The sequence below is a fragment of the Podarcis vaucheri genome (genome assembly GCF_965113315.1).
Source record: "Podarcis vaucheri genome assembly, chromosome: 11".
Taxonomy (NCBI): Eukaryota; Metazoa; Chordata; class Lepidosauria; order Squamata; family Lacertidae; genus Podarcis; species Podarcis vaucheri.
In genome coordinates, this window is record NC_138749.1 from 816,322 (window position 1) to 840,390 (window position 24,069).

The 24,069-nt window shown below is 51.7% G+C and overlaps 1 protein-coding gene across 5 annotated transcripts in view; it reads right to left on the minus strand.

Moving 5' to 3' along the window:
- Positions 1 to 4,306: 4,306 nt before the first annotated feature.
- Positions 4,307 to 24,069, minus strand: part of LOC309542850 (phospholipid-transporting ATPase ID-like) — a 78,886-nt gene continuing 59,123 nt past the window's right edge. For all 5 annotated transcript variants that reach the window (XM_082241804.1, XM_082241803.1, XM_082241801.1 and 2 more), the window contains exons 21-28: positions 23,279 to 23,423; positions 21,695 to 21,878; positions 15,373 to 15,596; positions 12,972 to 13,055; positions 11,096 to 11,341; positions 8,882 to 9,020; positions 7,503 to 7,633; positions 4,307 to 5,553 (exon numbers count right to left, since the gene is read on the minus strand). In XM_082241804.1, coding sequence (XP_082097930.1) covers positions 5,347 to 5,553; positions 7,503 to 7,633; positions 8,882 to 9,020; positions 11,096 to 11,341; positions 12,972 to 13,055; positions 15,373 to 15,596; positions 21,695 to 21,878; positions 23,279 to 23,423 — 1,360 coding nt within the window. In that variant the 3' untranslated portion in view covers positions 4,307 to 5,346. The remainder of the gene's footprint in view (positions 5,554 to 7,502; positions 7,634 to 8,881; positions 9,021 to 11,095; positions 11,342 to 12,971; positions 13,056 to 15,372; positions 15,597 to 21,694; positions 21,879 to 23,278; positions 23,424 to 24,069) is intronic.

Consider the following 24,069-nt stretch of genomic DNA (forward strand, 5'->3'; position numbering starts at 1 on the left):
GTGCCTTTTCCCTGAGCATGTCAAGAATGCTCTGCTTCCAGGCCCTCATGGCACGGCAGAGCCTCTGTTGCTGCCCACCCTCCCAGGGAGGAAGCAAAGCACATTGCCCTCCCTCCTGCTGCCCCCTTGACCTCTGCACCCACAGGCACCCTCCTCTTCCCGGGGTTGGACTAGATGAGCCTTGGCTTCCCTTCCAAATCTGCAGGTCTATGAAAGTGGGCGGTGGGCTGGCGGACGCCTGAAGGCCTCCTTTGAATGGGGTGCTTGGCTAGGCCACCCTTTGCCCCTGCCTGTTTTTAAGACTGCCCTGTCCTGGGTTGAGTAGCTTCTTTTGTGACATTTATCAGACTGACTATTCGTAGTAGGGGAACAGGTTTACTCTCAGGTTACCCTTTGCTGCACGATACCAAATGTAAGAATTCACTGATAAATGTATCTCTGTACTGGCTCACTGGGAAAACTTGTTTTTTGTCCAAGGGAGCCCTTAGATTTCTCTGTTAACAGTTTAAAACATTTTCACCCTGCCTCTTTATAGCTCGAGGCAGCAGCGTCCAGCATCATCGAAATGAATTTTTAAATCCTAAAGAGTCTTCTGCATATCTAAAACTGTTCATCCCACGCATAATTTGGGGTGCCAAAAGATCAACAGAGACTATCCAAAGCTAATAATAGCAGCCAATTCACAGCTAGAGAGAATGCAAAGTTGGTTACCAACAAACCTATTTTAAGAAGAGTGTCTGTTGGATCAGCTTCTGGCCTTGTGGAAAAAGCAGCGGCAATGAAGCTGACCGGCTAATTAAAAAGTTGCATGTTTTTAAAGTGACATGCTCAGGAACAGCTGCAGCGGCCAGAGGCAAGACATAGAGACAGGCGTGTTGGTGGTGAGTCTGCCTCGTGCCCAGGAGAATAACAGGCTCACGTCACAGAATCAGAATCAAGTATCATAGCAGCACAGAATGAGTGCCACCCAAACTCCCAGGCATGTCCAGAATCCAGGGGAAGAGGACGGGGGGGCGGCGGCGAGGGGGTGCAGTTGGAAGTGGGGGCTCTTAAAACCCACCCACACTCCAGGCAGAGCTGCCAGACTTCAGGTGAGCCAGACAGGAAGGCTATTTTAGGCCAAGAATGAGCTGCTGACACCCCCCCCACCAAAGAGGAGGAGGGGGTTTTGCATGAAGACACACAAGAAGTCAAACTCTCTCATTAAGTAAGTGATGCACCAACTAATTCCAGAGCATGGCAAGAGGGCTAAAGGGTTCCTTAGTTTGTGGCCCGTGAACTGGCTCCTGGGAACTCCCTGTGGGAGGAGAATCCCAGAATTGTAGAGTTGGAAGGGACCCCAAGAGTCATCTAGTCCACCCCCCCTGCAATGCAGGAATCTCAGCTCAAGCATCCCAGACTGCCGACCACCCAAGCTCTGCTTAAAAACCTCACAGGAGGTTGGCTGCTACAGAGACATTCCCTTCTTTTATGCTGAAGTCCGTTTCACGGTTGATCAGCTCTTTACGGCCTGTGGATCCGCGGTTGAAGACGGCACATCCATCATATTCACATTTGTTTTTAATTGTTCCTTTAATTTCTTATATATTGCATGGAATTCAGATTGAAATACAATAAATTGCAATATATAAAATTGTATGAATATCCTAACTGATTTGTAATGGTTTTTACTGCTTCTTTTATTTCTTGTGACACAATTTCAGTTCTAGGGAATTCAAATCATGATACAATAAAATGCAAGATGAAAGCAATATGGGAAGCAATAAAATTACAGTTTGAAATTACGATCTCTAGTCCAGCACATCCCCCTTGCTCCAACAAGACCCTCAGCAATTGCCAATTACCGTATTTTTTGCACCATAACACTCACTTTTTTCCTCCTAGAAAGTAAGGGGAAATGTCTGTGCGTGTTATGGAGCGAATGCCTGTGGGTGGCGGGGGGGATCTGCTGCAGTCGTGAGCAGAGGATCCATGGTTCCCCTTCCTTCCCTCCTCCGTGGTTACAAAGCATGGATCCACATGGATCCTCAGGATTTTTGCATTGGGCTACTCCAAACTCACTGTCAGTTCACATGTCTGTGGCCACAGCATGAACCACAAAAATCATATATCCACTATTTCGTTTAGAATAATTTTTTTCTTGTTTTCCTCCTCTAAAAACTACGTGCATGTTATGGTCTGGTGCGTGTTATAGAGCGAAAAATATGGTACTTGTGCTGTCCCCTTTGGACACAGCCACAGTTCAAAACCATTGATTACTGAACTAACCTTGATCAGTAATGGTTTCTGAAGAGGAAGAGAACAGCCATAGCCCTGTTCCAAGAATGTTTTGCAAAACAGTCAGCAGCCTATTTGCTTGGCCTGAAAACAACATTTTCTCTCAGCTAAATATATCCAGTTCTTCAGCCTCTTATTACAGGATTTGATCCCTTCCTGCCTCTTTGTCCGTCTCTGGGGAGCCTTTTCCAATTCACCAACGTCCTCCTTGAACTCTGGGCTCCAGAAACTGAGTTCTCCCACGACCTCCACCCACCATCACACGCAGCAGTTCCCTCCCTTTCCTCTGGTCAGCCTGGAATGCTGCAAAGAGCAGCCGAGAGAGAAGACGGGGGCCAAACTCCACCCCATCCGGACCCCGACAACAAAGGCCCATCCTGCATCAAGTGGCAGCTGGCATGGGGACAGTAATGTGGGCGATGTCTCCGTGGGACTCTGCAGGGGGCAAACTGGGCCACATCCGTTTTGGGGGCAGGAAGGTGAGAACCAGATTAGAGATGTAAGGGCCTCGGGGACAGGGGGGTTGAATAAGGGGGGGTATCCCTGTTGCCCCCCCTCCGCAAAGCCTTTGTTTATCTCCCCCCCAAATGGAAAAAAATAGTGATTAGCCGATCACAATTTGTATGTGTTATAAACATGCAACACCAGACGGCGCCAGAGAGCACAAGACATTTCTTTAGCATTTATACATAGGGCTTTTTAAAAATAATGATTTAATTTCTGACTTATTTATAGCGTTTCCCCCCCCCCCCCCCGTGTGTAGATCCAGCCCTAGAACAAGGGGATTACTCCACAGAACAGAACAGGAAACCCCAAGGAATGTGCCTGGTGCCTTGCCGTGGGCAGAGGGAGGGGTCTGAGACCTAGAAAATAGTCGGGGAGGGCACACATTCTGAGCCCCAGCTCATGAGGAGGGAGTCCATTTCATGAATCTGAGCGGAGGGCCTTGTTTCCTTCTGCTCTTCCCAGAGGGTGTTTGCCGTCAGCTCCCCCGTGACAATTCCTTCCTTCTCTGAGTAGGATGTAGTTGGATACAACTCATAATAATTTCCAGAACACATTGTTTCCTCCATTTCTGACTACCATGTTGGTGGTTTCTCCTCTTTTTACTGTTTTTTTGCCTGCTCTTCTTGAACTGGCAAAACGAAAGAGTTGCCAAAGAGCCTCCTTGCAGGTCGGCAGCTGGAAGCTCCGTGGAAAAGTAAATTCAGCCTGCAATTAGTGATTGAATACAATATGGAGTTGTCGGACCAGGCGCTGACCATCGTATTATATCTTATTTATTCTGACTTACCTGTGATGTCAGTGAGAGGTCATTCCATTGAACAAAGCTCACTTCCGCTATCTGCAGCCATGGACAAAATTTAGCTTGATTTTGCTTGGGGATCAGCTGGGAGGGGCATATGCCAGGGTGAGAAGGGCCAAAGGGCCTCTGAGCACGTGCAGAGGGCCAGGAGTTGCAGTGGGGTCTTCTCTTTGGATTAGGGAAAAATCCAGACACCCCTCCACCCCCACCCCCAATTTCCCTAAACTGGTGGAGGGTCTGGATTGGTGCATTGACCAGGCTGGACTGCGTCAAAAGAAGAGGAGCAGACTGGAGGCGGAATGCTGCTGTGACCATTGGGCAGCGCTGCCTCTGGGTCGTTTGGGGAAGCTTGCAAGCCCTCCCCACGTTTTCTCTCTCTCCCAAGGGGATGGGGGCATCTTCCAGAGGTCTCCATGCCCCTTGCTCTTCCCCCCTCTGAACAATCCAAAGGGGAAAGATGGCTTGAGGCAGTGAGGCGCCTCCATTCATTCTCCCCCAGCCCCATCGTAATGGAAAACACACACCCCAGCCCAAATGCTGCAGGCTGGCTGGCTCAGCCAATCTTGGAATGAACAGACCAAGCCCCAAAAGCCCTGTGGGTCTGGCCAGGGGGAAAACCCCCTTTGTTGAGTCTCCTGGGGTCCCCCCCCAAAGAGCCCCCTACTGCCCCCTCCACCTCGACCGATGAGCCCCGTTCACTGAAAGACCACAGGGAGACGCAGAGCATTTTCATTTGCTGTTTTATTACAAAGGGTTGTAGAAACGGAAGACCAAAGTCCGTGGGGCGCCCCACGGCCTCACCTATATTTCCCTCCCACCCAGAGCAGTGCAAATGTGGCCTCCCCCCCCCAATAATCTGGAGCCCTGAGAGGGACCCACCCGGGACAGGGCTGGTTCCGCTCTTCCCTGAGCATCAGCCACCCACCCCAGGATAAGCCCCGCTTTGCCATGGGGCAAGGGCCACCAGTGGCCAGGGGCCTTCCTGCCACGGGCAGCCGCAAAGTCCCAAAGTTAGGGGGTGGGAGAAGTTGACCTGGGCTGGCAGCATCACTCCCCCCCCCATAAGGTGCTTTGGGAAGAATAGCCGAGACCCATGGGGGGCAGACGTCGCCCACTGCCAGCACCGAGGGGCCCCAGCCGTGCCACTCCCCATGCCATCCTTGGAACCAAGGAAGTGCATCATGACCACACAAGCCCACCCAGCCCCCAGCCACGTGGGACGGCACTCTCCGCCCCAAACTGTATCCAGGCTCCCAGCCGAAGGGGCTCTCAAGTCTCTGGGGGTGTCCCGGCAGGACCCCTCCAGGCTTTGCCAAATCCACACTTCCTGCTTCCAGGACAGCGTCTGGGAATCCTCTGGGGCTGAGGCCTCATCCTGCCACATTGAGCAGCCGGTCGCCACACTGGAAACGGCACCCATGGCCTCTCCGCAACTGTTGTCTCCTGTTACGTGGTTCCGGGTGGATTGGGCCCTCCACTTCTGGAAGAGCTTCAGGGGTCCATGGAGAGGAGAAGGGACCGGCCTCTCTTCTGGAAAGGGCTGTGGTGCAGGGGCCACGGGGGTCCCCTCTTCCTTCTCTCCCCTGGGGACCCCCTTCCTCCTCCTCACGTGGTGCCCCATCTCCTCTCTTGCTCCCCAGGACCAAACAGTCTGGCCCCTGGGGGCCCGGGGCCCACAGAAAAAGAGGGCCCCCTTTGCCCAGGCTGTCCTGCCAGCTCTGCCTGTCCCTGGTACACGGAGCCCCCTCGCCCCCCCTTGCGCCTCACTTCTGCCTGTACTTCTCGCTGTTGGGGGAGAAGGACCTGGTGACGCCAAAGGGGCGCATGTTCCTCCCCGAGGTGATGAGGGCCCCAAAGCCGTACTGGTGGGAGAAGGCGTAGCCGGAGCGGCGGGAGGCCTTGCGCTGCAGGCGCCGCTTGGGGGACGGAGGCAGCTGCCCCTTCTGAAGCTGCTTCACCATGTGCAAGACCTGCGGGCGGAAGGAGGAGAGAGGAAAAGCTGCGCGGAGGGAGGAGGAAGGGCAGGGGAGTTGTGGGGCTCCCTCAGGAGGCGGCAGCCTCTCCTTCTTGGAGGCTTTGAAGCAGAGGCCGTCTGTCAGGGATGCTTTAGGGTTGGGCTAGAGGATCTCTGGGGTTCCCTTCCAACTCTATAGTTCTAGGGACCTCTTTCTAAACTGTATTTTAAATTGCCCCCCCTTTCCCCCTATTTTTTTTTACTGTGATTTTATTGGTGTTAGCCGCCTTGAGCCCGGCTCTGGCCAGGGAGGGCAGGGTATAAATAAATTTATTTATTTTTTAAATTATTATTATTATTTTCTCCCCTAAGCCTCAGAAAAGTTGTGGCAGATTAAGCGGCCGCAGCCTCTCATTTCTATCTGCCAGGAGTGCCAGCAGGGGATGGGGCGGCCTGGAGAGGACAGAAATTCAAGAAAGCAACAAGGAGGATTGCCAAAGGCCCTTCAGGTATCACCAGCGCACAGGTGCCACCTCCATCTCACAGCCAAGATTGTGGGTGCCTGCAACAACTTTGCCCCTTGACTTTGAGGGGCCCAGCACCCAGAAAGATTTTAATGTGGGTGTCGAAGCAACCACAGCTTCCTGGAGTTGACCGCAGGGCACCAATGGGTCACTGGCAACAGGCTTTCCCCCTGGCCCAGATTTCCCTACAGATTTTGATGTCAGCGATGTTGTGTGGATGCTGCGTATACTTACGCAGGTGAGGAGCCCCCCCCCCCCGTCCTGCCTTGGAGCGCCCTGTGCCTCCCTGCAGAACACAACACCCCCCGGGGGGGGGGCAAGGATTTGCAGCCTGCCCTGCTCGGGAGACTCCCTTGTTCTCACCCTTTTAAAGAAAAGATGCCCAGGGAATCCATACAAACCTGGGAGCAAAAGGGGAAGACAATCTGGGCTTTCAGCTACAGTATTCCCGTGCTTAAAACAGGAATATTGTAACAAGAAATAGAAATGTTCTGTTTCCAACTGCCAGGAGAGGCAGTTTCCGTAACTCAAAATTGCAGCAAAACATGGAGGCTGAACTGGGGGCTGAGTGGGGAGGGACAGGGGTCCCTGCAGGGCCAAGATGCAGCCATGGAGACCAGGGCAGGCTCCCCTCTGCGCCCCCCAGGGCACCAGACTTTGGGGCTGGCAGGCTGAGAGGAAGCAGCAGGGGGCAGCAGAGTTGCATGGCTGCTCTGGCAGATGAGGCTCTCAAGGGAGCCTTCCGGGGTCTTAAGGCGGCTCTGGCTTGGTTGGTTTGGGTCTGAAATATTCAAAATAGCATTTTTCAATCTTAATATTTTTTCCTTGGCCAGCTTTGCTGCATTAAATGTGAATCCTGTACCCGGCTTTCTTATTTGGAATGTCTTATTTGGAAATCTTTAAGTTAACATTTTACTATTTTTGTTTGTTATGTTGCTTCGAATGTATATTTTGTATTTCATCTGCTTCCATAATGTTTTATTTGGTGTTTTAATGTTTAAACCATTTTGAGACCCCACCCCCCAAAATAAAACAATATAGAAATAAAATGAAGAAAGTCAGCAGTGACATGCTCTCAGCTGCACCCTGACTAGAGATTTCAGATTTCTTTCTCAGCAGGGCGGTGGGGGCTTCAGCCGGCCACAGCCCACAGGAGGAGTGGGCGGGGGGTGCACAGTCCCTGAGCTGCAGCGCCTCCCCCCCCCCGCTTCTTTCTAAAAATAGCCCTCTCCTCCTGCCCCAGTTCCTCTTAATCCATGTCCATAATCCGCACTCGCCTCTCAGCCACAGATGGCCGGGGATGGCAGGAAGCATCGCAGAAGCAGGCAGAGGCCGAGTGAGGGGCAGCGCCTTGTGCCCCCCCCGCCCCACCACTTAGAGGCAAGCAGCCCCCCCCCAGAAGCACCTGTGGCCTCTCCTTGCCGGGAGGAGGGGGCCTTACCTGGTCGCTGATGGTGGGCTTGAGCTGCACCTTCAGGAAGCGGAAGCCGACGACGGGGAGGACGCAGAGGGTGACGCAGAGGAAGATGGACAGCCAGACGTTGGGCTGGTTCAGGGTGTTCCGAGCCGAGCCTGGCAGGGAGAAGAAGAAGCGGGCAGGCGATGCAGCCGCCTGAGACTGCTGCTGGGACACAGTGGACAGAACAAGCAGGGCTGGAGGTCCTGGGGGTCAGCGATTGGCGGAGAAACTGATTCCCAAGTTGAGGGTCGCTTTCAGGACATGGGACTCTATGTGGGGCTGCCCTTGAGACTGGCCCAGAAACACCAGCGGGTGCAGAATGCCGCAGCGAGGCTCCTTACGGGGTCCTCGCCGTGGGATCACATTCACCCAGTGCTATGCCAACTGCACTGGCTCCAGGTGGAGGACAGGACCAGGTTTTAACCTTTAAAGCCCTATATGGCCTAGGACCCTCGTACCTACGGGACCGCCTCTCCTGGTATGCCCCACGGAGGACATTACGGTCTTCAGACAAAAACAACTTGGAGATCCCAGGCCACAGGGAGGTTAGGCTGGCCTCAAACCAGACCCAGGGCTTTTTCGGCCGTGGCCACGATCTGGTGGAACGCTCTGTCCCAAGAGACTAGGGCCGTGTGGGACTTGACATCTTTCCGCAGGGCCTGCAAGACGGAGCTGTTCCACCAGGCCTTTGGCCAGGGCACAGTCTGACCCCCCTCCTGTAATCCTCACAAGAACTCTAGCCCAATGGTTGCCATGAATTTGATTTGAACTGATTTTATAATGAATTGATTTTAGAGTGCTGTTATTTTTATTGTTGTTAGCCGCTCTGAGCCCGGCTTCAGCTGGGGAGGGCGGGATATAAATAAAATTTTATTATTATTATTATTATTATGCAGGGGCTAGGGGGAACGAGGAGCCTCCAGGGTCCTGTTGCTCCGGAGGCCCTTCCTGCCTGTGATTCCTGCATAGCAAGGTGTTGAGCTGGATGACCCCTGGGGGTCCCTTTCGGCTCTACAGTTCCATTATTCTGTGATTCCACTCCTGCCTTTCCGCCCCTTCACCTCTGAAGGACACCATTGCCCAAGGAGCATCATCATAGAACCACAAAACTGCAGAGTCAGAAATGGGTCCCGTGCAGTGCAGGTGCCCGCCACCCTTTGCCCCTCATTGCAGCCCTTGGCATCCTGTTCCCCCAGCTGCATTTCCTCAGGGCTCCTTGGCATGCCCAAGGACCGTTCTGTGGAGCTGACGCCCGGATTCAATGTGGGCTGGCTCCCCCCTGCCCTCGTCCCTGGAAGAAGGTGGCTCCAATGCCCACGAGCCAGAAAGGGGGCTGCCTGCCGACCCCCCCCGATACCCACCGACGAAGGGGAAGGAGCCGGTGAAGATGAGGTAGGTGCCGTCGCTGTACATGGTGAAGGTGATGGCAAAGTACATGGCCAGGCTGCCCCAGATGAAGAGCTGGTTGACGGCCGTCCAGTAGGCAGTGTCCAGGCCCATCTGCGAGAGGGAGGCCAGGGAGAGCGTGAGAGGAGGAGGACAGCAGGAGAACCCGCGATCAGGCCAGGGGCCCCTCCAGACGCCACTTCTCTCAGATGCCCTACAGGGGAGACTGGCAAGCGGACCTCTCCTTTTCTGCCGGAAACGGGCATTCAGAAGCCTCGCTGCCTCTTGGCTAGGAGCCCTCAAAAGCCCTCTCCTCCTCTATGAATCTGTCCAATCCTCTTTTAAATCCGTCACAACACCCAGTGGCATGGGAGTTCCAAAGTTTAACTATGTGCCGTGTGAAGAAGTCCTTTCTTTTCTCTGGCCTGGGTCTTCTTCCCACATTCAGCTTCACTGGATGCCCAGACAGTTCTAGAGAGAGAGGGAGGGAGGAAAACTCCGCCCCTTCCCTCCACGCCCGGCATCATTTTGTAAACCTCCATCGTGCCCCCTCTTCCCTGCCTTTTCTCTAAACTGAAAAGTCCCCAGCGCCGCAGCTTTTCTTCCCAGGGGAGTCACTGTACAGGCAAACCTTGGTTGTTGAACGTAATCCGTTCCAGGAGTCCGTTCTGCTTCTGAAATGTTCAACTACCAAGGCGCAGCTTCTAATCCCCTCTCCCTCTTTCCCTTTCTCCTTCTGTGATGGAACCCCTATTTGGGGACTTCCCTGGCTTTTTTCTGGCCCACGTAGGACCAGTCTGGATAGTTGGCCTTGGTGAAGATTTGACGTTTTCATCCCCCAAAAGTGTTTGATTTGAGTTTCTACTGAAATGTGGCTGCATTTTAATGTTGTGTTTTAACCCTATTCTTAAGTTGTATTTTAATCAATTGTTTTTATACCTGGTGTTAGCCGCCCTGAGCCCGGTCTTGGCTGGGGAGGGCGGGGTATAAATAAAATTTATTATATTATTATTATGAATTGGCTGCAAGAGCCTCTTGCATTCAAGAGAAAGCTGCGTTAGACTTTTGGCTTCCAAAAAATGTTCAGAAAACGGGGCATTTGCTTGGGTTTTTGGCGTTCGGGAGCCAAAACCTTCCAAAACAGAGGTGTTCTGTTTGACTGTCTTCCCATTTCTCTCCCTCTCTCTTCTCCCCTCTGCTATGCTGAAGAGGTCTTCATCCCACCCTCAACTCCCCAAGGAACTCCAGCCTCCCAGAAATAGGGACAGGCATTGACCCTTGCTTCTCTCACTCCAGGCAAGGCCATTCATTTGCAAAATCCTAACCCCGCTCCCATATCTCCTGCCACCCCATGGACCACTTGGAAGTTGCTGAGGGTGTGAGCTCCTCCCCCCCCCCCCCCGAGGTCCAGCGCCAAGGGCCTTCTGGCAATTCCCTCCCTGCGAGAAGCCAAGTTACAGGGAACCAGCAGAGGGCCTTCTCGGTGGTGGCACCTGCCCTGTGGAACACCCTCCCACCAGATGTCAAAGAGAAAAACAACTACCAGACTTTTAGAAGACATCTGAAGGCAGCCCTATTTAGGGAAGCTTTTAATGTTTAAGAGGTTATTGTATTTTAGTGTTTTGTCGGAAGCCGCCCAGAGTGGCTGGGGAAACCAAACCAGATGGGCGGGGTATAAATATATTATTATTATTATTATTATTATTATTATTATTATGATTATTATTATTAGACCAGAATAAATTCTGGCCCACTTTAACACTCCCTGAAATATCCTCGGAGTCGAGAGTGGATTTCATGCTCTTTATTCAGCTCATAGTGGTGAGGAGGAATGGAAGTTCCCCCAGAATGTCTGCTTTATATACGTTATTTACACAATGGGCCCCCTGTGATTGGCTAATTCCGGGATTCACCTGTAGGCCAATCAGGTTGCAGATTCCCTTCTACCTGAAGCTGGATTGGGTGGCTCCTGTGGACCAATCAGACTGCTGCATCCTGGACCCTATTGTTCTAGGACCAATCAGACTGCTGCCTTTTGGATCCTATTCAACTCAGTACATAACACTCCCCATCCCAATATGTCATTTTGCTGCATCAGCTGAGGACAGGAAGCCCTGCATTCTCCCCACGGGCCTGGCAGAGGCCCCAGGGCCCCACACAAGCCCCGCCCGTGGCAGGCGACTCCTCACCTGGACGGAGACCACAATGAGCAGGCAGGTCTGGGCCATGAGTGCGAAGGACTGGTAGTCGGCGATGGCCTTCCCGTCGCTCCTCAGGGAGTCAAAGAGGGTCCCATAGGGGACGAAGAAGAGGACCAGGGAGCTGTAGACGCTGTAGAGGACGCACTTGACAAACTCCTTCTTGTTGAAGTAGAGGTTCTGCTGGCCAGGCATGTAGAGCTGCGGGAATTGCAGGCTCCACCGGTCATCCACGTCCTGGGGGTGGAAAGTGGAGGGGTGTGTTTTGAGATGGCAAATAAGGCGGCTGCCCACCCCTCCTCGCCCACCCTGCAGTATCCGCCCTCGACACCCACCACTTATGCAAAGACTTTAGCTCAAACTGGCAAACCAAAAGTAAGTTGAAGCCACGCAGGGCCAGCCCACCTATAAGGCAACTGCCTCAGGCGGCAGGACCAACAGGAGAAGCAGATTCGGACGCAGATCTTTATCCCCACCCCCTCCTTGCTCCGGATATAGATCTTCTCTCAGCCCTTCTTCCCTCTGCGTGGGGCTTGCCTCAGGTGGCAAAGTGTCTTGGGCCGGCCTGACAAACCATAATAATATGCAACCCTGCAATGCTTTGGGGTCTATTGTGACACAGACCCACATCTTTTCCCTTTCCCTCCATCTGCACAAGGCTGTGATGGGCTGTTTTGTACGTGGATTGGAGATGGCCACCTAGATCGCCTCCTGCCCCATAGAAGAGCCCCATTCCAGATGCAACATCAGCATCTCTGACCCACCAGTTATTCCCAAGTGACAGCCTGCTCCCCTGCTCTTTCACTTAGGAAGGTTCTTTTAAGTTTCTGGTTTTATATACAGTCATACCTCGGGATAAATACGCTTCAGGTTAAGTGTGTTACTTCTGGGTTTCGCCGCTCACGCATGTGCAGACAGTAAAAATGACGTCACGCGCACGCGCAGGTGTGCTGTTGTGCCTTACGTTCTGTTCGGGATGCGAAAGGGGCTCCAGAACAGATCTAGTTCGCATCCCGAGGTAGCACTGTATAAGATTTTATTAAAGCTTCTCATAATACAGTACAATAAAAAACAGACTACAGTGGACCCTCTGGATACAAACTGAATTCGTTCCAGGGTCCGTTTGCACCCTGAAAATTACATAAATAGAGGTGCGCTTCTGCGCATGCATACGGCACGATTTAGCACTTCTGTGCATGCATACACAGCAAAACCCAGAAGAATACACTTCCGGGTTTGCTGTGGCCGTAACCCAAAGATTCTGTATCCAGAGGGATACATAAGTAGAGGTATGACTGTAATCCCAAAAACCCCAGAAAGAGCAAGAAGAAGAATGCAAGGTGGGTCTTAAGCCTTGTATCACACAGAAATGGGAGGACCCTCTTGACTCTCGCCTGAGAGCATCTCTTGCTTCCCCCATTGTCCCACCTCAGGAGATCTTCCCTTCCCTGCCCCGCACTAAGGGGTCCTTCCCCTGTCATCCTTCACCAAGAAGCCTCAGCCAAAATTGCTTCCACCCGCTGGTCTTAGCCTGGACCTCTAGGCTTCCAACCCTGGATACTCCCCATTTGGAAAATGCTTTCCTCCCCTCCCAGCCCTGCGACAGGGAGGAACCCAGCGCACACTCCTGGGCTGAGCATGCCTGCCCACCTGCGCATGCCTGTCTACCTGTACTGTGTGTGTGCTAAACACAGGGTGAGAGCCTGTGTGTTGGAGGGGCAGCCAGACCCCAGGGCAGCCCCCAGGCTGAGAGAGGCAAGTCACCCCGAGGGCAGGGCTGGGGCCAGAAAGAGAGCCCTCTGCTCCCAGTTGTGGGGCAAACTCCTGATCGAATGAAGAGGGCAGGAAACAAATCAAGGAGCCGTACCTGGTCAAAGAGGCTCATTCCCAGGACAGGTAAGGAGGTGTACACCATGTTGTAAAGAGTGATGAACCATTCGTCATACACCGTCTGCAGAGACCAAGAGAGGGAGGAAATGAGAAAAGCCCCACGCAGAGCAGCAGCAGAGGCGCAGTTCCAGGGCCCTTGGGCCCAAGGGTGCGTCGGGTGGCCTCTGGTGCAAGAGTGTGGGTGTCCCAAGGGAGGGCTAGCAAGAGAGGAGAACAAGGCCCAGGCAGCTGCGGGGAAGCCAAGGGTGTGAATCTGTGGTCGAAAGACAGGGGCAGAAATAAGGAGCCCACAGGGCATGGTCTAAGGGGAGTATCTCAGAGGGGAGGTAAAAGGTAAAGGGACCCCTGACCGTTAGGTCCAGTCGTGGCCGACTCTGGGGTTGTGGCGCTCATCTCGCTTTACTGGCTGAGGGAGCCGGCTTACAGCTTCTGGGTCATGTGGGCAGCATGACTGAGCCGCTTCTGGTGAACCAGAGCAGCGCACAGAAACGGCGTTTACCTTCCCGCCAGAGTGGTACCTATTTATCTACTTGCACTTTGATGTGCTTTCGATCTGCTAGGTTGGCAGAAGCAGGGACCGAGCAATGGGAGCTCACCCCGTCGCAGGGATTCGAACCACCGACCTTCTGATCGGCAAGCCCAAGAGGCTCTGTGGTTGACCACAGCACCACCCGCATCCCTTTCAGTGGGGAGAACCAGGTGGAAATCTCCGCTCAGCAGTGAACTGGGGAGGGGGTGTCTGGAAATGGCCTCCTCTGTCAGCCAGGACAGAGGTGAAAATATTGTTGTGAATTTTTTGGGGGTGGGGTGGTGTCGGTGTCAGTGTGCGCCACGCACCAAATCAGTGACAAATCAGCCTTAGTCCTGGAGTTGCGTCTTGAGGTGCCGCGTGCAACCACAGAAACTGGTTTGGGACTGCTTTGGCAAGCTTGCTCTCGGACTCACTACCCCCACAGATAGAGGAGCCCCAAAACAGGGAGGTCCTCAGGACATCATGCGCGTGGAGCCCCTCAATTCACAACAATATTAAGGATCATAGAACTGTAGAGCTGGAAGGGATCCCAAAGGCTGTCTGGCCTGACCCCGTGCCGTGAAGGGATCACAGCTAAAGCAAGGTGCTGCAAGTTGGCAGGAGACCTTTGGAAAGGGAAGGAGCCCTCTCGTGTCACAGGTCCCCAGGACTGCAGGAGCACCCCTCCTGCGCCCCACCTGCTGCCCATGAACAAAGCTCTTTTCCAATTCCCTGGGGTGCTCTGGAGCCCTTGGCGCCCGCAAAGAATGGTTGTGAGCACCCGGCATGGCAGGGGGTTGGAACAGATGACCCTTGATGTCCCTTCCAGCTCCACAGTGCTATGACAACATTTTGGAGGTTGCAAGGTGGTTAGATTGGTCTCAACTAGGGCCAGGGCCTTTTCAGTTCTGGCCCCGACTTGGTGGAACACTCTGTCCCAAGAGACTAGCACCCTGCACGACTTGACATCTTTCCGCAGGACCTGCAAGACAGAGCTGTTCTGCCTGGACTTTGGTTTGGACTCAGTCTGACCCTTATGTTGCCCTCCTCTTATGATCTTGATTTATCAGCTACTTTTAAAATGAGGCTGCATTTTAAATTGCATTTTAACCTGTATTTTAAATTGGTTTCCCCCTCTCCCCCCTATTACGTTTTTACTGTGATTTTATTGGCGTTAGCCACCCTAAGCCCGGCTCTGGCTGGGGAGGGCGGGGTATAAATAAAATTATTAAATAATAATAATAATAATAATAATTATTATTATTATTATTATTATTATTATTGGCAGGAAGCTTCCCCCGCCCTTCCTGAACTGTCCCCTCCTGCAAAAGGCCCCTCCCTGGCAACAAGAGAAATGCAAAAATGAACAAGGGAGTGAAAATCTCAGAGAAGATGGAGAGAACAAAAGGAAGAGGAAAGACCAGCTGGCCAGACCTGGAAGGAGCCCCTTCGAACATGCAAGGAGGGCAGCAGTCAGAAAGAGGGGCAGGGAAGGTGGGGCCCAGCACCCCCAGAGCCCAACGAGGCACTGCCCAGCTCCAGAAGATCCCAAGGGGTGCTCTGTGCAGGCTCAGAGTCTGTATTTGGGGCTGAACAGACCCAGCAAAGCCTGGCAGTCGAGCACAAACTGCTTGGAGGTGTGTTTTTTTTAATGGCAATCAAGCAATATATAAATGTTATAATTATTTTTTTAAAAAAAGACATAAATTAACTGAGTAGCTCCGCTCTCAGGAGAGGTCCCGGGGTTCTCAGTTCTTGCTTGCTCCTGTCAGAGGAAACGTTGGCAATTCCCGGCAGTTCTAAGGGGCGGTCAGCAGAGAGCAGCAGAGGCCTGCCAGAACGACCGCCGTGTGCTGACGGAACTCACCTGTGCGGAGAATCCGGAGAAGAAGCCGTACCAGAAGTGGACCAGCGTGAAGGCGAAGTTCTTGTAGAAGAAGTAGGCCAGGAATTTGCACATGCGGATGTAGGACCAGCGTCCATGGACCAGCAGCAGCCGCTGCAAGTAGCGGAACTGCGCAAAGGAGAAGTCGCTGGACAGCACGGCCTGCATCCCCTCCTGGCCGCTGATGCCAACGCCAATGTGGGCGGCTGGAAGAGAGGGAGAGGGAGCCCGGAAGCAGCCGCGTCAGGCCAAGGGGGGTCCAGCGCCCTGCTGCTCCCGGGGCCAACCAGGAATCCCCCTGGAAAGGGGCCCACAAACAGCAGCAGCAGCCTCCCCCCTTGTGCTTCCAGCAACTGGCACTCAGGGGCATCCAAGGGGGCAATAATTGGCATGAGTCTGTGCCCCCTGCCAGCCCCCTGCCTGTGCCCACCTCTCTTACACAGGTTCCCCCCACCATCTGCTTTCTTACAAATAAAGTGGGGGAGGGGAGGGTCGACTTTGATCAGAGTTTGCAGGGCATCAATTGAAGAAGGAGCAAAAAGGGTTTTCTTGTGTGTGTGTGTTTCTTGGTGGCTGATTAGCTGTTTTCCCTGTGTAAAGGTCAGAGGGGGCAGGGTTTCTGTTGAGGCAGGGGATTAGCTGTGGGAGGAGCTTATCAGAGTTTGCAGGGCATCAGTTGAAGAAGGAGCAAAAAGGGTTTTCTTGTGTGTGTGTGTTTCTTTGTGGCTGATTAGCTGTTTTCCCTGTGTAAAGGTCAGAGGGGGCAGGGTTTCTGTTGAGGCAGGGGATTAGCTGTGGGAGGAGCTTATCAGAGTTTGCAGGGCAGCGGCGCGCGCCTAGCGGTGTGCGCAGTTAAATCCATCTTTTAGATTTAGGGGAGCTAGTCTCAAACGTTTGTTGGGGGAGATCTAGGTGTTTTTTTGTGTTATTTGTCCTGTCTTCAAGCTTTTTATGATGGAGGACCTCTGTAGCCACCCCCAACGACACGATCTCAAGATGGAAGGGGAGGGAACAGCTGCAGTCGCCTGCGATTCCTGCGCAATGTTTGCCATCTTGCCAAAGGTTGCAGGCAGCTTTACCTGCAGCAATTGCATGTTGATTGCTCTCTTAAAAGACAAAGTCCAGCAACTGGAGGAACGTGTAGCTACGCTCCAAAGAATTAGAGAGCTGGAGCTCTTCTTGGAAGCAACAGAGCACACCGTCTCCACCAAGGAGGAGACAGGGGACTCCCCTGAGAAGGAGTCTAGTTCACCAACACAGGAGCCAGATATATGGAGAAACGTGACTCAAAGAAGTAGGAGGCCCAGGGTTCACTCTGATTGCTTAGAAATACACAATCGCTTTGAGGTCCTCTTCCCTAGCATGGAAGACGAAGAGCAGACTCCATTTGAGGATCTCTCCCTCATTACAGTCGATCAGGTATATGAAGACGAGCAGCAAAGTCAGTCCTCAGGGAATGTGCAGGCGACCTTGGAACGGACAGCTCACGGAAGAACCCCGACCAAACCCAAGAGGAGGCGTGTAGTGGTGATAGGGGATTCCCTACTGAGGGGAACAGAAGCAGTGATCTGTGGGCCTGACAAGATGTCTCGGGAAGTGTGCTGTCTCCCCGGGGCTAAGATCCAAGATGTAACTGAACGACTGCAAGGAATCATAAAACCCACTGACAAATACCCCTTCCTCTTGGTTCATGTGGGAACCAATGACACTGCAAGCAATAGCCTCCAGAAGATCAAAAGAGACTACGAGGCTCTCGGCAGGAAATTGAAGCAACTAAATGCACAAATTGTCATCTCATCTGTCCTCCCAGTTGAACGACGTGGCCCAGGGAGAGAGGGGAAAATAGTGGAAGTGAACAGCTGGCTTCGCAAATGGTGTAAACAGGAACGGTTTGGATTCTTAGATCACGGACTGCAGTTTCTTGAAGATGGACTTCTGGCAAGTGATGGGCTGCACCTCACAACGGTTGGGAGAAATGTTTTTGCCAAAAATCTCAGAAACCTCATCAGGAGGGCTTTAAACTGACTAATGTGGGGGAGGGAGACAGTGCTCCTGAAGGTAGGAGTCTATCAATTAATGAAGATGATCATCCAAATGTCATAGACCAAATGGAGCAAACAGCACGCGGACCTAGTGGTGGGACGAAAAAATCCTTAAATAAGAGACACGGGGGAATGATTAATGGTCTTCAATGTCTGTACACTAATGCGCAAAGCATGGGAAATAAACAAGATGAGCTTGAGCTCTTGGTACAGCAAACTAAATATGACATAATAGGCATCACTGAAACCTGGTGGGATAAGTCCCACGATTGGAATGTAATAATGGGGGGATACAATCTATTTCAGAGAAACAGACCAGACAAGAAAGGAGGAGGAGTGGCGTTATATGTCAGGGATGTGTATACCTGTGAAGAGATCCAAGATTTAGATCCTCAAAGCCAAAGTGAGAGCATTTGGGTCAAAATTAAGGGAGAGAAGAATAACAGAGACCTCATTGTGGGAGTTTACTATAGATCCCCAAGCCAAACGGAGGACATAGATGATGCCTTCCTGGAACAGATGGCCAAGCATGCAAAAGGAAGGGAGATAGTAGTAATGGGGGACTTCAATTACCCGGATATTTGTTGGACGTCAAACTCAGCCAAGAGCATAAGGTCAAACAGATTCCTCACTGGCCTTGCAGACAACTTCATTGTCCAGAAAGTGGGAGAAGCAACAAGAGGAACAGCCATTTTAGATCTGGTCCTAACCAATGTTGATGACCTGGTTAGTGGGGTAGAAGTGGAAGGATCATTAGGCGCGAGTGATCATGCTCTTCTGAAGTTTACTATACAGCGGAAAGGAGCAGCCAAGCATACTAGGACTCAATTTCTTGACTTTAAGAAAGCCGACTTCATAAAACTTAGGGAAGTGCTGGGTGAGATCCCATGGACAACAATACTAAAAGGAAAGGGAGTTCATGATGGCTGGGAGTTTGTTAAGAGGGAGATACTACAAGCACAACGTCAGGCAATACCAATGAGAAGGAAACATGGAAGGTGCCTAAAGAAGCCAGGGTGGCTATCTAAAGAACTTTTAACTGAATTAAGATTAAAAAAGGATGTGTACAAAAAATGGAAAAGGGGGGAAACCACCAAAGAGGAATTCAAACAAATAGCCAGCACGTGTAGACACAAAGTCAGAAAAGCTAAAGCACAGAATGAACTCAGGCTTGCTAGAGAGGTTAAAAGCAACAAAAAAGGCTTTTATGGGTATGTTCGTAGCAAAAGGAAGAACAAAGAAACAATGGGGTCACTCAGAGGAGAAGATGGTGAAATGCAAACAGGGGACACAGAAAGGGCTGAACTACTCAATGCCTTCTTTGCCTCAGTCTTCTCCGATAAAGAAAACAATGCCCGACCTGAAGAATTTGGAGCAAATGATTCAGCAAAGGAAACACAGCCCAGAATAACTAAGGAGATAGTACAAGAATATTTGGCTAGTTTAGAATCATAGAATCATAGAATCATAGAATCATAGAGTTGGAAGAGACCACAAGGGCCATCGAGTCCAACCCCCTGCCAAGCAGGAAACACCATCAGAGCACTAGATGTTTATCTGTAAAATTTAAAATGCAACTGGGACGCACTTGGACAAGACACATGCAGCATGAAAAGTGGAAATAGAGCCACAATTCAAAATAGATGTATTCAAGTCTCCAGGGCCAGATGAACTGCATCCAAGAGTATTAAAAGAACTGGCAGATGTGATCTCAGAACCACTGGCAGTCATCTTTGAGAATTCCTGGAGAACAGGCGAAGTCCCGGCAGACTGGAGGAGGGCAAATGTTGTCCCTATTTTCAAAAAGGGGAAAAGAGAGGACCCAAATAATTACCGCCCAGTCAGTCTGACATCAATACCAGGGAAGATTCTGGAGCAGATCATTAAGCAAACAGTCTGTGAGCACCTGGAAAGGAATGCTGTGCTCACCAAAAGTCAGCATGGATTTCTGAAAAATAAGTCATGTCAGACTAACCTGATCTCGTTTTTTGACAGAATTACAAGCCTGGTAGATGAAGGGAACGCAGTGGATGTAGCCTACCTTGATTTCAGCAAGGCATTTGACAAGGTGCCCCATGATATTCTTGTAAAGAAGCTGGTAAAATGCGGTCTTGACTATGCTACCACTCAGTGGATTTGTAACTGGCTGACTGACCGAACCCAAAGGGTGCTCATCAATGGTTCCTCTTCATCCTGGAGAAGAGTGACTAGTGGGGTGCCACAGGGTTCTGTCTTGGGCCCGGTCTTATTCAACATCTCTATCAACGACTTGGATGATGGACTCAAGGGCATCCTGATCAAATTTGCAGATGACACCAAACTGGGAGGGGTGGCTAACACCCCAGAGGACAGGATCACACTTCAAAACGACCTTGACAGATTAGAGAACTGGGCAAAAATAAACAAGATGAATTTTAACAGGGAGAAATGTAAAGTATTGCACTTGGGCAAAAAAAATGAGAGGCACAAATACAAGATGGGTGACACCTGGCTTGAGAGCAGTACATGTGAAAAGGATCTAGGAGTCTTGGTTGACCACAAACTTGACATGAGCCAACAGTGTGACGCGGCAGCTAAAAAAGCCAATGCAATTCTGGGCTGCATCAATAGGAGTATAGCATCTAGATCAAGGGAAGTAATAGTGCCACTGTATTCTGCTCTGGTCAGACCACACCTGGAGTACTGTGTCCAGTTCTGGGCACCACAATTCAAGAAGGACACTGACAAACTGGAACGTGTCCAGAGGAGGGCAACCAAAATGGTCAAAGGCCTGGAAACGATGCCTTATGAGGAACGGCTAAGGGAGCTGGGCATGTTTAGCCTGCAGAAGAGGAGGTTAAGGGGTGATATGATAGCCATGTTCAAATATATAAAAGGATGTCACATAGAGGAGGGAGAAAGGTTGTTTTCTGCTGCTCCAGAGAAGCGGACACGGAGCAATGGATCCAAACTACAAGAAAGAAGATTCCACCTAAACATTAGGAAGAACTTCCTGACAGTAAGAGCTGTTCGACAGTGGAATTTGCTGCCAAGGAGTGTGGTGGAGTCTCCTACTTTGGAGGTCTTTAAGCAGAGGCTTGACAACCATATGTCAGGAGTGCTCTGATGGTGTTTCCTGCTTGGCAGGGGGTTGGACTCGATGGCCCTTGTGGTCTCTTCCAACTCTATGATTCTATGATTCTATGATTCTATGACTCTTGACTCATTTCATTACTATACCTCTTTAAATTTTTAAGAAAAAAACCTAAAGGCGCTTTACGACCTACATTCAAACATCAAACAGCACATTTCAAAACAAAACATTACAGAAGAAAATCAGCTGCACCATATACATTCAAAACGAGTCGTTAGCAGGGAACTGAAATTGTGTGGTAAAGATTTCAAAACAAAGCCTTACAAAGGAAGGTCGAGGACACACATTTGAAAGAGCATAATTAGCAAGAGAATAAGACATTATCGTATTAAACACGATTGAGAGAGTAAGTAGAGATTCTCTTCCCATCGAAGGAAGGCTCTCTGCCTACTTCTCCACCTTTGCAGAACCAGAGAAGAGCCCCTGGATCAGGCCCGTGGGGGCCCATCTGGTCCGGCCTCCTGCTCTCAGAGTGGCCAAGCAGATTCCTCAAATGGGAAACCCGCTAGCAGGATCCGAGCCCAAGAGCCCCCTCCCCTCCTGGGGTTTCCAGGGTCATTGCTGCCTCCAGCCAGGAAGGCAGAGAAGGAGCCATCGATATTCCTCTCCTCCTTGGATAACTCTAATCCTCTTTTAAATCTCCGGGATCAGGGCCAGAGAGAGAGCACAGCCCCAACCCCACTGGCCACCCCCTCCCTCATCCAATAGAGCCCCCCCCCAGCAGATTCCTCTTCTAGCGACAGTCCCAGGTGGGGCTCATTGTCCCTGGGAAGTTGCTGTGGGGCACCCCTCTCTTGGGGCTGGGGGGCTGGGTGTCCTTCCCACCCCACCCTGGTTTTGCACCTGGGGTCCTTTTAATCCAGGCAGCTCTGTTGAAGAATCCCATTATTCCCCCCACTGCTCAGAAACCCCAGCATCTCGCTTGACAGCCAATTAGGCACATTTAACTAATGAGAGCACTGGATGTGCCCAAAGGCTGACGAGATTTCTGCAGCGCAATGAGCCGACGAAGTCCTGAAGCTGCTTCTCCCTGGGACTCTGAGGCTGGATCCTGCCTTCAGTGGCACAGGTGCCCCCCCTCTCACAAAGGTCCCCCCCCAGCCTTCTGATGGGCTTGCAGGGCCCTCACCCTTGATCATGCTGACGTCGTTGGCCCCATCCCCGATGGCCAGCGTGACGGCGTTCTTGTACTTCTTCACCAGCTCCACCACCTGCGCCTTCTGCAGAGGCGTCACCCGGCAGCAGATCACCACCTTGCAGAGGCAGGCCGTGCGCACCAACTCCAGCTCCAGCTCCCCTTCCTGGGCATAGGCCTGCGAGGGGAGACACACACAGGGACAGGAACAATGTGGGATGTGATACATAAGTAGCAGTCAAGTACAACATTCCTCGTTTTCCTAGAGTAGACATGCAGGGGAATGTTTGGTCCAGCCAGTCAAAAACTTCCTGTTTCCTCCTGGCTGGGCCATACTTCCTTTGCATGTGACTAGAGGTGGGCATGACCTTACCTGTCCAGGTAACAAAAGGACAAGGCACGCAGCACTCTCCCTCTTTGACTTCCTCCATCGCTGGAGCAGCTTTTTAGCTAGAAATGCCCTTTTGTCTTTTAGCTGACAGAGGACTCTGGGATTATCCCCATATGGGATAGACCCACATGTACATACAGTGGTACCTTGGGTTAAAGACGCTTCAGGTTACAGACTCAGCTAACCCAGAAATAGTACCTCGGGTTAAGAACTTTGCTTCAGGATGAGAACAGAAATTGTGCGGCAGCAGCAGGAGGCCCCATTAGCTAAAGTGCTGCTTCAGGTTAAGAACAGTTTCAGGTTAAGAACAGACCTCCAGAACGAATTAAGTTTTTAACCCGAGGGACCACTGTATCTGTAACTAAGTCTGCCTTCAGGGATCCCACTGTGAACTGATGTGAGTAAACTTCAGTACATCACACACTGCGAGGGTATGGATGCATCAGGGCTTGACCCCACCAAACACCCATCAAGGGATACAAAAGAGATATTTACATTTCTCTGTTTCCCAGCCAAGTTTATCCCACCCTTTTGTCGTCACCTCGGTTTGTAATTGTTTCTGGAATGGCTACCTGTCTGGCACCCAGGTCAGGGGCAGAGGAAGGAGGGGGGGTGCGGTCTGCCCCGGGTGTCACACTGAGGGGGGTGAAAAAATTCCAGGTGCCTGCAGCGTGCCCGAATCATGCATCTTTCCTGGGAGAGACGCAGTGGCTTGGGCACTGCCCCAATGGTCCGCCCGCTCGCTCCCCGCCAGCTGTAGGGCAACTGAGTAGGAGGAGGCAGGCAGACTCTAGAGGCCCCGCAGTGCGCCACCCCAGGCGCCCGAGCGGCTTCCTCCGCCGCTGACCCAGGTGTCAGGATGCCAGAGATTATCACTCAGGCAGAGGGGGGGCTGTCCTCCCTCATGTCCCAAGCTACCCCCTTGGTAGCCTTTTCCTTCCTGAACAGAACAACGTTGGAATGGCGTTTTCTGAAGTTTCCCCAGTGAGCCAGTACATAGATACATTTATCAGTGAATTGTTGCATTTGGTAATGTACAGGGAAAACTGTGATTTGTGGGGCCATTTGCAGAAGTGATTGTGTTGATTTTGGTAGTGGGGTGTGTGTGTACGATGTCCGCTGGAGGGGCCAACCCTCCTTTCAACCCTTACATAGATTCCTGCAACAGCGCCTTGCCACCTCCTTACCAGGCTGTGCCCATTAATGACCAGGCCGTATTCCCCGTTGGGCTGTTCCTCTGGCAAGACCTTGCAGTTGCCAGACTTCTTGACTTGGAGGTCCATCTCATCGTCATCCATGGCGGCCTCCTGCGTCATCGTCTTCCTCGCTTTCCTAAGAGGAGACCCACAATAACAAGCACTGCGGAAGCCAGAGGGGAGTTTCTCCAAAACAGCAATAAATTTAATAAATGAAATAAGGGAATAATAAGAAAAACGTCAGCAATATGCAAACAAGAAGCAAAGCCAGACTCCCACCCCCTAACTAGTAGACAAGCAGACCATCTCTGCTCCTCCCTGGGAGTAGCCCCCCAGCAGGGCCTGAGCTTAGCAGCGCTCTGCCCACCTGCGGCTGCCAGCAGCTGGCAGTCAGGGCATGCTGGGGGGAGAGAGGGGCCCTCTTGCCTAGTAGCCCCCGGCAGCCTTGGCGCAGCCTTGGATCTGGAGGGCATGTGAGATGTGATACATAAGTAGCAGTCAAGTACAACATTCCTTGTTTTCTTAGAGTGGACATGCAGGCCCAGGGATTCCTGTCAGCAGAAAACTTCCTTTTTCCTCCCTAATGGGACATACTTCCTTTGCATGTGACTAGAGGTGGGCGTGACCGTACCTGTCCAGGTAACAAACGGACAAGGCACGCAGCTCTCTCTCTCTTTGACTTCCTCCGTTGTTGGAGCAGCTTTTTAGCTAGCTATCCCCATACGGGATAGATCCACATGTATATACTTTGTAACTAAGTCTGCCTGCAGGGATCCAACTGT